This window comes from Cariama cristata, unplaced genomic scaffold (assembly GCF_000690535.1).
Source record: "Cariama cristata isolate BGI_N322 unplaced genomic scaffold, ASM69053v1 scaffold2452, whole genome shotgun sequence".
Lineage (NCBI taxonomy): Eukaryota > Metazoa > Chordata > Aves > Cariamiformes > Cariamidae > Cariama > Cariama cristata.
This window is the reverse complement of record NW_009603034.1, coordinates 473-15,392: the sequence shown is the minus strand read 5'-3', so window position 1 is coordinate 15,392 and position 14,920 is coordinate 473. Positions and strand designations below refer to the sequence as shown.

The 14,920-nt window shown below is 38.4% G+C and overlaps 1 protein-coding gene across 1 annotated transcript in view; it reads left to right on the top strand.

Annotated features, from left to right (window-relative positions):
• The window catches only part of LOC104157595 (CLIP-associating protein 1), a gene marked incomplete at its 5' end in the record, with an annotated part of 78,482 nt that extends 64,462 nt beyond the window's left edge, over positions 1–14,020 (top strand). Inside the window, 3 exons of the mRNA XM_009694998.1 lie at positions 10,226–10,329; positions 12,813–12,836; positions 13,772–14,020. Coding sequence (XP_009693300.1) covers positions 10,226–10,329; positions 12,813–12,836; positions 13,772–14,020 — 377 coding nt within the window. The remainder of the gene's footprint in view (positions 1–10,225; positions 10,330–12,812; positions 12,837–13,771) is intronic.
• Between the last annotated feature and the right edge of the window lie 900 nt (positions 14,021–14,920).

Below are 14,920 nucleotides of genomic sequence, written 5' to 3'. Positions count from 1 at the left end.
TGTAGCTTCATCTGTGGCATTGTCCTACTGATCTGTTCTCATGCGGTTCAAGTGCCTTTTCTTCATAATTCATGCTACTGCTGTTAGCTGTTATGGAAGGAGAAGGTACTGTGTGCATCCCTTAAATTGTTTTTTAATCATTCACATCTCTCCCTCTCTAAAGAACTTTTGCTGGTTTTAGTAGGGTTGTATTATAGAAAAGATTGACAGATCTTCTCTACTTAAGAGAAGTGACTGCTTGTGCAAACCTAATGTGAAGGCTGCCGTTATTTACATATAAGCACGAGACCCAAGAATGAGAAGTTTGCTTCTAGAGAGTCCTCAATTTCAAGCAAGTATTTGTGTGGAAGACTTTAGAGTGTTTACTTTCACCTGTAGTTCACCTGTCAGCTTTTTTCCTTGTACATCTTAGGAGGGATTATTGTACTTATGGAACCTAACTTCATCCAGTTCATATAATGTAGTCTGTATTATTTATTATAAGACCATCTAACTTAGAAGTTTTAGACATTATGGTGACCTAATCAACTTGATCAATAGTTCATCTTGTATTGTCTGACATCAAAGCTCAACCATCAGAACCATTAATTCATCTGAGAGATGAGCTGGGTTTTGCAAAACTGGGAGGGATTTGACAAACCAAAAATCTGGCAGTAGTCTATATTTGAATTTTAAAGCCTAAATATGAAGGTTTCTATTTTGTTTTGTACTGTTTTGCTTGAAAGGATACTAATATACCCAGTGTATACGAGCTCACAGAAGCACTGTAGGGGAACTTCATTAACTTGAGCCTAGGCATTTAAGTTCTGTATATAAACCAATAGAGACCTGTAAGAACATATGTATTCTGAAGCATGCAAATGGCACTATTTTTATAAATACAAGGGTACTGTTAAAATATTAGTATAAAGCAGGTTCATGTTATGTGTATGTGCCTCTGCTACATTGTCATCAGAGCTGGTAGATTAGATTTTACTCTGCATGAGAAAATTCCTTAAACGCTTTATAGCATAGGAAATCTCTCTGTAGTCATTAAATTCTTTAAGGTAAACTCATGACAATTAACTGCTATTCTTTTACCGAAGAAAACATTGTATTCTCTACTGGGCATAAAAGCTTATTAAATAACTTTCTGCAAACATCCTTCATATCAAAATGACACAGAATTGGCAGAGGAATAATCCAGTTTTAAATATCTAAAATGCTCATTTTACAACATTATAAAATTCAAATCTTTGATGTTAAACAACCTTCTAAGGGCCTAGCTCCATTTTTCCTACTTGGACAAAACTTCAGCTGAAGTCAGTGATACTGCTTTTTACTATGAAACCAGCTTAATCTTCTGTCTTCTGCTTTGCATTTGGCCAAATGAAGAGTGTGCATATGATGAGTTCCTGTGACACAGCTGATAGGCAGGAGCCTTACTAGGCTGTGGGAAATTGAACACTTGATAGCTGCCAGACCAAAGATAAGAGTCTTGTTGATGTAGGATTTTGTCAAAGAAAAGAATATAGTTTAAAGCTCCCCTTAAGTGGGCGTATATCTCAATCTGTGTGCATATAAAACCGAAAATATAAGGTTTTGGAAATGTTTGAGAAGCAGAAGTTAGATTCTGTTAAAGATCTGAAGCTGCTGCTGTCTTAAAATTCAAACCACTTTTTAACTCGTCTTTCAGGTGTTCAGGTTCTAAATGTTTTTTCCTAGTGTCTTTCATTGGAGAAAAATATCTCTGCAAGTCTGTACAATACACCTTTTTTCCTTAGGATATTTGTTCATGCAAAACTATTCTTGTGAAAGGCAAATCTATGTGAAAATAGCATATTGGTATTGTGACTACTTAAAAATTTTGACCTGCTGTTTTATTCAAGAAAGATGTTTATCTTATAATTAAGGAAAAAAATATTCCAGAAGGGTTTCTTTCAGCCTTACCTGTTTTGCATGTTTTGTAACAGTAGAACTCCCCTAAATGATTGAAGATTCCTGCTCTACTTGAATAACAAAACTTGGATTGCTTAAGAAAAAAGCAGACTGTCAGCTAGACATGTAATGCTTCTGAAATTTCACATCACAAACACAGCTCAGCATGTAAGGTAGTTGGTTTATAAAGAACCTGAACAGGCTGCTGCAAATTATAATTACTAATGTAATAATTACCGTAACTAACAGAAATGTGACTTGACTTTGAGCTTTCTGTCCTCATTAAACTTGTTCACCTTCTCTGAAACTCTCCATGCTGCATGCTAGCACGGAGCAGTCGTATCCCCCGACCCAGCATGAGTCAGGGGTGCAGCCGTGATACCAGCCGTGAGAGCAGTCGAGATACAAGCCCTGCTCGGGGCTTTCCTCCACTTGGTGAGTACATGTAGGCATTGGAGCTTTAAGGGTCGATATTTTTTTCCTTTTTTCCCTTGTTCTGATTGCTCTTTCAAAACACTGCCAGGTGGAATGAGCTTGTTTCCTGTCCTCTGTTGGATTCCTGACACGCTCCCTGTTCCAACCCTGTTTCCCTTCTGTTTTCTTCTGCATGCTTCAATTCTGGTTCTCAGCATTTCACTGTTAGCAGGAGAATAGTTTAGTGTGAACTTTTGTAATTTTTAGTTTCATTAAATCAGCTTGTATGGGGCTCCTGTGCTTCACTTTACAGCACTGATGGAAATCTACAGGAGAGCAGGCTTCTGTTTTCTAGGTCACAGTGAAGTAGTTGGTAGCATCGTAGCCTGATGTTGAGTGACTCTTCATCATCTGATTTTCTTACAGCTAGGTACAGTAACAGTATATCATTTCTATACCAAATTCTTCAATAGAGGTGGAAGCTCTTTTTTGTAGAGGTTTTACACGGCATTTTCAATCATCAGTTAACAAGTTGCACATGCCATTTTGTAGGAAACTTTTTCAAGCAGCCTAAAATCATGGAAGAGCTGAGGTTTTAAAGGAACATTATTAATGTGCAGCTTAAGTGTACAGTACAGATAGAAAATCTCATTGCACTTACCACATATGGAAGTTTTTCTGTGGAATGCTGGAAACAGCGGCATACTTAATGTTTCTGGTCAAATGCCATATCATATATTCAGTCAAAAACGTTACTTATTGTACGAAAGACTTGTCATCTCAGACGTGAAGTTTAGTTGATATTCAGACCCTCTTCATTTATGTAGTAATTTCATAGCTGCGCATATGGTATTAAAAGTGAGAAAGAAGCTCTTACAAATTTCATCAAGGCTGTAGAATGGTATTACAGGATCTGTTTTGCATGTAGTGACAAAATACAGGTGTATGACATAGTGTCTAAGTGGAACATAGCATTTTGGGCTGAATTCTGCAACTTTAATCCAATAGTGAGAAAAGGTTATGAAAAATACAGACAGATGGGCAAAATTTTCCTGTTTGGTGCTCATACTTGATCAATATACTGTAATCTTTTAAACTTACATAGATGATGTCATTAATGATTTGACTATTAGTGCAGATACTGGTTGTCTTCGTCCATATGAAATCGTTGGGAAAAATCCTATTGATTTCAGTGGTGTAGAGTGGAATCTTCAAGTCAATATTAGAGAGGCTTTTTGGGTTGAAAACCTCATTATTTTGAGCTATAAAATAAATTATGTTCATTATCTGTAATATCTCAATTTTTGGTGATAAATGGAAGGTATTCAACTTAGCATTCAGAACTTGGTTCATAGCTCTTTAAGATACATAGATGAACTTTTTATTGATTAAATGAAGCTGACTTGATACCAGAGCCAGAAAGGAATAGTAGAGATGCAACTGTAGCTCACTTTTTTAGTTACCTGCCTAGCTTTAATTTTGGATAAAGCTATTTTCTCCAGCCAAAATGTCCTAGCAGGCTGGATTTCAGGATTAACTCAGTGTTCTATGTCATTGTGCTGTGTTTTGTTTATTTTATTGAAAATACATTAATTAAAATACTGTCATGACCCCTTGTTCTGAAAAATAAATGCAGTGTACCAGAGTCACAGCTGGTGTGCCTTTTATACACCACCGCTACTGAGTTTGGCTTGTACACTATAAAATTTTAGTTAGAGATGTCTATTACACTGTTTGTAACAAACTTTATTGTGGGGAGATGGTCATTTAATTTTAACTGATGATACTTAATTACCTGAAGATTAATGCATTTCTGGAAATACATTGTTATTAAGTCATTAAGGTAACGTGGGGAGGAAGTTTCAATGTAATAGTAACCCAATATAGTTGTTATCCTGTTGTCTTTTTTCTTGTATTCATTGAAATGCTTTAAGCTCGAACCTCTTAATGAACTTTTTGTTTACGTAGTGTGTAATTCATCTGAAAGAAATTTATATATGTCAATTGAAGCCAAAACAATGTGGTTCTATTACAGTATTTCTAGAACCCAGTTAATCTTAGCATTGATGCTAAGATAATATCCTACTGTGTGTGGTCTATTTTTGCTCATAAAGATTAACTTGTATATCAGTGAATTATAGTTAAGCTAGCTATATGTAAATGACAAGATTCTTGATTCTTGCATTTAATGGTATTATGGTCAATGTCGACACTGACGTCCTGACCTTGCAAATTGCTCTGCTTTGTTTCGGGGCTGCTGTGCAGGTATGCATGTCTGGGCACCGAACATCTTGCTTCCTAAGTTAGGAAACACCAGTGAACAGTCACTCTACACCCTGCCTCCTTGCAGAGGTGTGATATTTTTCCTTTTTTTTTTTTTTTCTCTGTTATTCCTGCTTCTTTGTGGGCCTTGGTCTTGCAGTGATGACCACAGGGGCACAGTGGATGGCTTGGGAGAAAGCAATTGCAAGCTCAGAATCTTAATTATAAGGTTCAATCCATAATCCTGTGCTGATCCTGTGAATCTTTCATGAGTTACCTATGGTGTCAGTGGGATCATTCTCTGAATAAATACATGTGTTTTCCATAGTTAAAGACCACACTGCATATTCTGTATAGCTTTTAGTGAAGCTCTCACAGCTGGGAAAAAACTTAAATTTTGTTTTTCTCACTTTGCTGATTTCTATTTTATAATGATAGTATTTGTGTTTATGAATACTTTGCCTTAAACAGAAGGCTTATAATTTTTCTACTGCATGTATATATGGATAATTGACAAAGCCTATTTGTATTGAAGGTGATTCTGCTTTATTTTTTCAGTTTCTTGACGGTACTAGTAATGATGTTAAAGCAACAAGGCCTTCAGTGAGTCTGTGATGATGAATTGCTCAAATGAGCAATCAGTTTCTTGGGTCAGATGTTTTGAGCTAGGTGAGCATGTCATTGCTAGACACAGGGAAGACCTTTTTAGAAAAACTAAATTTCTGTAATTTGGAAATGGCTAGACCACCTTTCCCTTTGCTTTCATAAAGAACTCTCCTTTATGCTGAATCCGAGAACTGAAAACCTCTCACAAGGTATCTTGTGATTGATGTGCTGCTGACAACTGGGAATTGAAGTGGGAGCTATATTTGGCTTCAGCTCTTCTGCTACTGTGTGCGCTCCGTTGCTATTAACAATTTGTATACATGTAGTGTAATTCTAGGTAGATGTATGATGTGCATATTCAGATTATCTGTGCATGTATATCCTTAGATTCAAGAAACATGTATGCAAAATTTGTTAAAAGCAAGAGACTTTTGGTAGTAGCAACAGGTACAATACGTGTGTACGTGTTTACTTGGAAAAGAAACCCAACCCAAAGACCTATATGCAATGGTTGGCTGACCTCCCTGTATGACTCTTTCTATTTATGTGGTTACTCATTCTCTTTGTTAACGTTGTTTTTTTTATGTATAGGCTAGAATGTTGTGGAAAAATACCTGCAAGCACAATTCCTAACCATTCATCATGGCTTCACTTTGGGGTTTAGATCAGACACATCTAAATCCTGCTCTGTAGTTATGTGCCCACGTTCTCATGATGGCCGTCTTCCCGATCTGTGGCTCTGGAACGTGCCTGATGTGCACTGGGTTTTGGGTTTTTTGTTTGGTTGTGGTTTGTTGTTTTTTTTTTCTGAACTGCACTGGTTTTGGGACTGTTACAAATGAGTTTTGTCATGCATTGTGTTTATGGTCATGGGAGAGAGGGGGGAAACTACAGATGGAGGTGTCGCTGTGGGGCTTGCACTGTATCTGTTACGCATTCATATACAGCGTCATTTCCCTCTCACGATGAAACACCTTTACTGGTAGCGGTCACACACATCCCCTTTGGATTGCGGCATTTTCTGTCTCGGGTTAAATGTGTGTTAATCCTGTGGGTGTTGCCATTCCTTCTACTTGCAGCTTCTCGACGTCATTCCAGGTCCACTAGTGCTCTCTCCACTGCTGATTCTGTTGGGCAGTCAGGTGAACAAGCGCTAACTGCATGAATCTGCTTCTTATACGTAGTCTTGTTTTACACCATCTTAACATTTGCCATCGTGTGCATCAGCCAGCACTTGGCATGTGCTTCTCACCGCTGTGGGGCTTTCTGTTCTGTTTTTGTTCAATGTGGCTTTTTGTTTTGAATTTCATTTATTGGATGTTTTTAATTTTATGTATTTTAGGAACATTGTGAACAGTGTTTAAACAAAGGGTGATCCAGGGCTTTCTCAATTCTCCTGTAAGTTGGATCAGTTGTGCAGCATGGGCTAAATCCTGACTGATGCAGAGTACTTGCAACTTCTGTTTATATTTCCTCTTTAGCAGTATAGCAGTTCCCAATGCCTAGGACAGGATCCCAGTGGGTTTCATCCCATTTATTACTAAATATTCTGGACTCCTGTCTCAGTTAATGAAAGTTCTTTGTGGGATCCTCTCTAAAATATACAAAAGCAGCAAGAATTAAGCACGTGATGAACTTTCAAAACTTTAGAGCATAACGCATGCTGATCCATCCTTCATATAATTCTGAAGGCATTGTCCAAAGTACACCGAAGTTTTTCAAAAAAATTATTCCCTTAATTTCAATGGGCTTTGCATCAGGAGATTAACGCTTATATATAATGAGAGAAATCTGCAGGTGTCAGTTGCTTCTTCCCCATCCCTGTGCCGGATTTGCAGTTGTGAGGAACTTGTAACCCTTTGATCTCAGGATATTTCTCTGGGAGTCTTAAAAAGAAATTAATGAGGGCTGCTAACTTTGGGACAATAGAGACGTGATTGTGGGGACAAAGATGATGTAGAAGCTGAGGGCTTCAGTGTTTTCTTGGAGGCTAAAATTGTATAAGGAATTAGTCATACTGAAAGTTATTTAATTAACCTTCTTCAGGCAGGGAGTGAAAAAGAATTCTGTTTCTCATAAGTCTAGTTAAATGGCTGTCACTTAACTAAAGCTCTCAAAACACTTCCCATATCAGATTACTTGGCAGAAATGATGCAATCTGATGACTGGCATTTTTCAAAGTAACAATTGAATTTGCATTTAACAAAAATAATTGAAAATATTTAAAATACCTCAATTTTAATACAGATTTAAGCTTTGTTTGCATTTAACTTCCTGTGATAGTCACTTCATGCTTGGCTCCTGTGTTTTGATACACAGCATAATCAAATTCGATATAATTACCTGTGTCCTAAAGAAGGCCAAAGTCTCCCTAAAAATGGCAAAATTGAGCCAAAAATGGTGGTTGGGAATTTTTTGCCAAGTTTGTAACAGGTACAATGAATCTAGCCAGGGAGATAAGGGAATGTGGCCAGAGCATACTCTGCTTATTTCTTCCCCAGTAACATTGGGCTTGCCTGTACTGGTTATTCCTGGAGCCAAATGTGTTCCCCGCCCCACGTTAGCGATATACTGAGGGCTCTCCTAAGGTCTAACTTCTGCACCCAGGTATGGCAGCAGTGTCTTGGGGAAAAGCCCAGAGTGACTTGGGTGTTATGAATTTAAAGATCACTGAAAGAAGTATTTCAGAAAATTCCTAATAGCCGTGGAGACAGATAAAAGCCAGCATGCCACACTGTATTTAATTTGTTAAAAAAAGCTCAATTTTCTTTTTTTATGCTGGCTATGTAAACTGATCTACAACTGAATTACTTTGTCATTCTGTTCTTCATTTTTAAAAAAAGAAACAACTATCTTCCCTTTTCTAATGTAATACTAAATTTATGTGAAAACAAATGACAATGGTATTTTTTGATGCTATGTTATATCAAAAGTTAAAGCCAAATTCTGATCTCAGTAACACTTTGAGTAATGTCATCGGTTTGAGTTTAAATATAAAACTGAGTCCAGAACTTGTCTCAACATTTACAGCCCTTATACCAAATATCATTTACACTTAGGAAAATACTTGTCTTCTGTACATCGTTGTAGTGTATATCTCTGTAGTAATTACTTTAATTTCAATCAGACCTAATGAATTACCATCTTCTCTGTGCTTCTATTAAGAGTGTACAGATCTTTCCATTTTAGGGATGAAGTACTGTTTCACCTAAATATTTGAAATAATTCTTCAACCCAAGTGCATTAAAAAAGGGGATAGTAATAACACATACAACTTTTATTTCTTTGTGAAATGTCATGATTTGATTACTTTTTGGCAGTAGTTCTAAGAAGTTTGTTTATTTTTTTCCCTTGTAATGTGTTTTGTAGAAAATGTGCTCTTGTTGTATATCAGAAATGTCTTGTCTGGGTATGTAACAGAGAAACAGTAAATTTTGGTAGATAACACTTCTATTGGAAATAAACACTAGTCTTCAGGGTTTGTTTTTTTTCTCAAAATTTAAAAAATCATCCCTATTTCCCCTCAGTAGTTTAATCTGACACACTTGAGTAAAGCTTTGGAATTAGGACAGTAGACTGGCAAACTTCAGTCTCTGAATTAAACTATGCATGTTGGTGTGAGCTAATTCCTTGAAAGAGATTTCAGTGCCGTAGCTTTTTAAGGAACAAAGCAATGAAGTTTTGTGATGAGTGCAGTGTTTTTCCCAAAAAATACAGTAAGCTACTGATTGTCATGTTTGACCTCAGTTTTGTGGAAATCCATGATACAGTTACACATTCTGATAAACAGTATTCTTCCTTCGTTAAATTAATTATAGATAAACTAATAAAAGACCTATGTGACTTGATCCCTCTCTCTTGGTGCTTTGTGGCTGCCTCCAACGTGGATCAGCTGAAAGTCTATTAAATGGATTCATGCACCACTAAATTTGCTGGCAAAACTCTTACTGGCACGTGTGTGGGTGCAGAGGACAGAGGTGTAAGACATGTCCCAGGAGGGGTATTCCCAGTCCTCCTTGAGCAAAGACAAGCCTGCGTGGAAACAAAAACTTGGAGTGCCAAACCCAATCTCTTTCTGCTTATAGACAGGAGCCAGGATCCCAGTAGTAAGCTATCTGATCTGCCCCTGTCTAGGACTGTGCTGCCAGAGCCTGCCCCATGATAATCAAGTCACTGATTCGTCATGTCCCTCTAGCATGCCTTTCTGAATTTGGCCTTTGCCCAAAGAAACTGATTTCAGTAACTTTTTTGGTAGCCTGAGCAAATGATAAAGTAAACTAATTAGTATTAAGAGTCTAAATGGCATTTTAGACACAATCCTGTTGCTTTGGATGCCATTGAGAGCTTTGCCATCAAATTCAGAGGGACAAAGATGATACTGTTTGATCAAAAAGAGCTTTTAAATGGCATTTAAACTGCTTCTCAAGAACAGTAATAAAAATTGGAGTCACTTCACAAGCAAATAATAAACCTTATTTTTATACTGTGGGGCGTAGGGGGATATTCTACTGGTTAATCAAGCCTTGAGACACGAAATAGGCTAATCTGGTGCTGCTGGTCTCGCATCATTGCCTGAGAAAAAGCTGCAGGATGGATGAGTGCTCAGGTATTAACATGTTCTGACACTGGGCGTGATTCTGTCTCTCTGAAGTTAATGAGAAGCTTTCTCTTGATTTCCGAGAGTGCCAGATTGGGACCAGCATGTCTGCTTCTGACATTAAAATAAAACTTTGAAACAACTTCTATGTAAAAAGAAACACAAAATAGATATCGTGCTTCCCAGCTTAAAAAAAAACCAACAAACAGCTTGCCCTGAGGATCCAAAATTGTCTCTGGGGCCCAACAAACAATAGTTTATTTCTTACACTAATGGCAAACTCTCTAGAGCCGTGCATAAAAGAGCATTTAATGGAAAAGCACTGCGGGTTCCCAGAGCCCATAGGGAGAGCTGCTCGGGCACCTGATTAGGATTCCGACTGAATGTGAATTCATTTAACAATCCCTTTCAACATTGTCTTTTGTGCAGACCGGTTTGGACTTGGACAGCCAGGCAGGATGCCTGCTTCTGTGAATGCTATGCGAGTCCTGAGCACAAGCACAGATCTGGAGGCTGCTGTGGCTGATGCACTGGTAAGAGGAAAAATACAAAATGCTTCCGACACCAGAAAGTGGCTTAAAGTTACCTGTACGTACGTTCTCCTCTTTTCTAAATAGCTTTGTTCTGATTGTGCCAGTGTCTGATGCTGTAGAGTTAGTTACCCTTTGCTATTTTGTCTTTAGGTATATTGGCAGCAATATTTCTTTCCTTATTCCATGTTAGTTCTCCAGAGTTGTTATCAAACAGGCTGCTGTGGCTCGGTGCGAGAGCTGCGGGATGGGTTGAATCAGCTGTTTGTCTTTCACTCTGGCTGTCAGAGGGTGTATATGGTACTGTGGGGGTGCTGGGCACCTGCGAGGTCAGGGATTTCCATCAATCCCATTACCTGCATGAAGACTTTGTCCAAAAAACAGTGTTCTCTATTAATGTTGATTCCTGATCAGGTTTCAACAAGAACTGAGAATTTCTGAAGTTTCTGCTCCTGGCTAGGTACGTGGATCAGCTCATAACTTGGCTTGCCTGTAATCAGTACCATGTGACACAGTTAAATTGAAGTGTATTTGTCTAGTTTGCTGCAAGTACTCTCAAACATTCAATGCGTTTCCAAGTAAATTTATTGGAAGTTTTAAAAAAATTTATTGTCTTGTATAATCTTGCTGTACTATAGTATCTCTTGCTAGAACCCAGAAGGTGTTTTCTGCTCTTCAGAAGACAAGTGTTAAGATAAGCCTTTGGATTTACCTTGAGTATCTGGGAGAGGGAGGATCTGTAGTGACAGGAGCAATTGTTGTACAGCATTAGCTGGGTACCAGTATACTTTGGGTCTTCTCCAGTTCTAGACATGAGCTGAGGGGAGGATTTTCTGATGTGTCTTGAGACAGATAACTCAGATCTCTCTTTATAGAGAACGAGCTATGTCCCCGGAGTTTGTTTCTTCAGGTCCTAGTTCGTTTTTCCTAAGGATGGCTAACACTTTCCTTTTTATATTTGATTATCACCCAGCTCATGTCACCTCCATTTCTAGATGGTTACTAGACTATTCCTAGAGAAATGTCACTTTTAAAAAAAATCTACCTTTCCATAGAAAAATATGTGAATAATACAAACGTAGGACAGTATATAATAGATGGCACTGTTGCCTTTAGTGGCCTGAATCGTTAGTGGGCATTTTCATTAACAAATACCAACAGCTGGTCAACCAATTTCTGCTCTCAGCACCTCAGATTTGACACCAGAGCACTTCAGGGCATAAATTACAGGTGATGGTTTGTCTGCGTACATGAAATCCGGCTGTGTTCCTGAACATGAGCAGTTGCTGAATAAAGGTTTCTTGAGACAGGAGAGGGTCACAGTGTTTCAATTCACTGCTGAGCACTGAGATGTCTTTGGATGTGACAGTCTTCAACTAGACTTACAGCATTCCCTTTTAAATATTCCACTCTTAAACTGAATAATATTATACTGGAATGTTAAAATCTTAAAGGATTGAACACTTAAAAGGGAGATCCTTAAGTCTAGCTGGAAACTAAGTGGTGCTGCTGACTTGGTTGATCAGTCTGAATTTGTATGACTTTAGGGGATGCAACGCAATCTTGTTGTCCCCTTCTTTCCCACCACCCCAATTTGCTCTTTTTTTTGGTTGTCTTCTCACAACAGGCAATTTACAAACTCTATTCAGGCTTCTTTTGAGAGAGTAATGTGATGCCAACCTTTACCCAGCAGCCTTGTTTTCAGAGGAGTATTCACTTTGCTGTAGTAGGAAATGAAAAGAAATTCACGGATGGCTTCAGCCAAATACTCAGTTTAAACAAAACAGTGTGTCATTTCGTGACCTCTACTCCCTATGTACCATTCCTGTTGGATCCCCTGCTTCTGTTTGAGAACTAGACTTGGCCTAAACCACAGTGTCTATGCTGGGGATCAGTGCTCGGATCTGTCAGAAGAGCTCAAAGGGTGATGGAAACTTTGCTGTTAAGTAAGGCCTTTAAGCCAGGGGTGCCAGCCAGGAGGTCTTAAAAGAAGCTAAGCTTCAAAAAAGTGTGATGTAAGAACTGCAGGTTGAAAGAGAACTTGGTTAAGTGAAGTTGCTTAAATGTGCTGTACTGTAGATAGTGGTTTCCTGACATCAGAATTTCTTTCCAAGACTCTAAAATCAAATGCTACTAATAATGTGTGGGGAAATAAATCATTACCAGAAACTCTGGTATCTTCCAGAGCAGCATTTCTGAAAAGTAAGCAAAGAGCTGCTGTATATAGATCCGTCATTAAAAAAACTTATTAACAGATAATCTCACTTCCAAGTTCCCTAGTGGAAGTTGTAGGCTATACGAGTAATGCAACAGATAGGAGATAGTCAGGCGTTATTATACCCACTTTTATTTTGCATAAACTGTGTTTCTTTTAATTTGCTAAGACACATTTGCTATACGTTTTTGTTGCAAAAACAAACCCTACATAAGCTTCTGACATAATTCTCTATGCTTTTTCCCACCCTTCAATATTTTCCTGCCTACAGCTGTTAGGAGACTCCAGGAGCAAGGTACTATTGCTTTCTTGACTTTTTATTTCTACTTTCCAACTTTCCCCACCCTGTTGCTAACGCCCATGATACTGCACTTGAGTTACTTTCTACGCTTCAATCCTGCAGTCCTAGTAGAAGCAAAACTACTGGCTTCACAAATCCAAGAACTGCAGGACTGGACACTGGAAGGAATTCTGTAGGATACAGTTTAGAATATAGATGATTTTTTCCTGATACGTTGTCTTATCAATCCTTTTCTGTTAAGGTTCATCCAAGAGTTTGTTTTGTAGTATAGCATACAATTTGTTTTGCTACCATAATTATTCCCATATCCCTTCTGTAAGGATTGAGGTTGTCAAAGATGTATGTAAGGGAATCAGGTCCTCTAATGCCATGCTATGCAAATGAGTGAGATTTGAGTACTCAACTCCCTTAGCAGCCTCCAGAAAAATCCTAGCCCAAACTAACAGAGAAATTGTCATCTCCTATATCCCAGTGCATTTCTAGAGTCACTTCATTATCAATATCAAAGTGACTGTGCATGCCAGCACAGATTCCTTCAGCTCTTTCTTCCTTACCTTTTTTTTTTTTTGAAGTAGAAGTTGTATCATTGTAGAATCTGTAACAATGGAACTGACCATTATTGACAATAAAACAACATATGATTTCATTACCAGTACCTAATTCCACTGGGCATAAATATCTCGCTTTCATGCTGGGGAAGGCAGACCCTGCTCCTCTTAATCACTCGAATAGTCTCATTGATTTCAATGAGATATGTCTTGCTCTTCTGTGAGAGGTAAGCAGGCAGTGCTTGGTGACGTCTTTAAAACACATATGTCACTATAACAAGAGCAGTAGTCTTCCTTTTAGTGATTACGGATAGAATGTTTTTCTTTTGGCATTGATGTAACTATATGTAACTTACTAAGTCTGAGTTTCCCCTTTTCCAGAAAAAGCCAGTGAGAAGAAGATATGAACCCTATGGGATGTACTCCGATGATGATGCTAACAGTGATGCATCAAGCGCTTGCTCAGAGCGCTCCTATGGTTCCAGGAATGGGGGCATTCCACACTACCTGCGACAGACTGAAGATGTGGCTGAGGTCCTGAACCACTGTGCCAGCTCCAACTGGTCTGAAAGGAAAGAGGGGCTCATAGGTCTTCAGAACTTACTGAAAAGCCAGCGAACACTGAGGTGACCTTGATAGTTTCATAGTGTCAGTCGTTTGTGAGAGATGGCTACAGTCAGAAGTCAGGAATATGTACCTGCCTTATAGAGATAGATAGTATCTTTCACAGCTGTGAAGGCTTTGTCTCCCCAGTGTGAGACTTTAATTACTTTTGGAAAAATTTCTGCTATGTCATCACTATAATTAGTGTTAAATTTGTAGCAGTAATGTAGAAAGGACTTGGGTAAGTGCGCTATCTTCTCTTAGCCTTCATCTGTCTCATTAAGACCTCCGATGGTAGATGGTTATTGCAGCACGGTGAGATTTCCCACAATGATGGTTTTGTAAGTGCATTCAAGGGGTGGTGCCATTTTTACATTAGCCTGAACCTTCAATGGTTTGTTTTTTTTTCTTCCCCAGCAATTTAGTTGGTGAAGCAAACACTCACTGCACTTACTCTAAAGTGACTCAGGGTGTGTGTTTCAAAGATGAGATCAGACGATGCTCTCAGTATGTTGGGTATACTTTGTGACTCTTTATGAAGGCTGTGTTAGGTGTAATTATAGATCTAATTCATAGGTCTTGAAAAATCTTGTATCATAAACATAAGTCTCTGATAAATGGTCTGGTTTATAATATAGAGGGAAGTTTCTTAGGGCAATGAAGTAGGTGTACCAACTCTGAAGTCTTGCTTATGGTAGGAGAGGTAGACCTTTTTCCCTTGTTGAAAGCCACATAAGCCTTTCAAACACCTTTGGCATGTCACACATTAAAACAGATCTTAGAATTACCCAGTAGTCATGTGGAAACTTCATATGGCCACAGGTCACGTTAACTAAAGTTGACTGGCTCTCAGGCCATAGGCTTTTCACCCTTAGTTTATGGTGAAAGTATTTGGAAACAAGCTATTTATCTCTTGGCTCCTTTGAA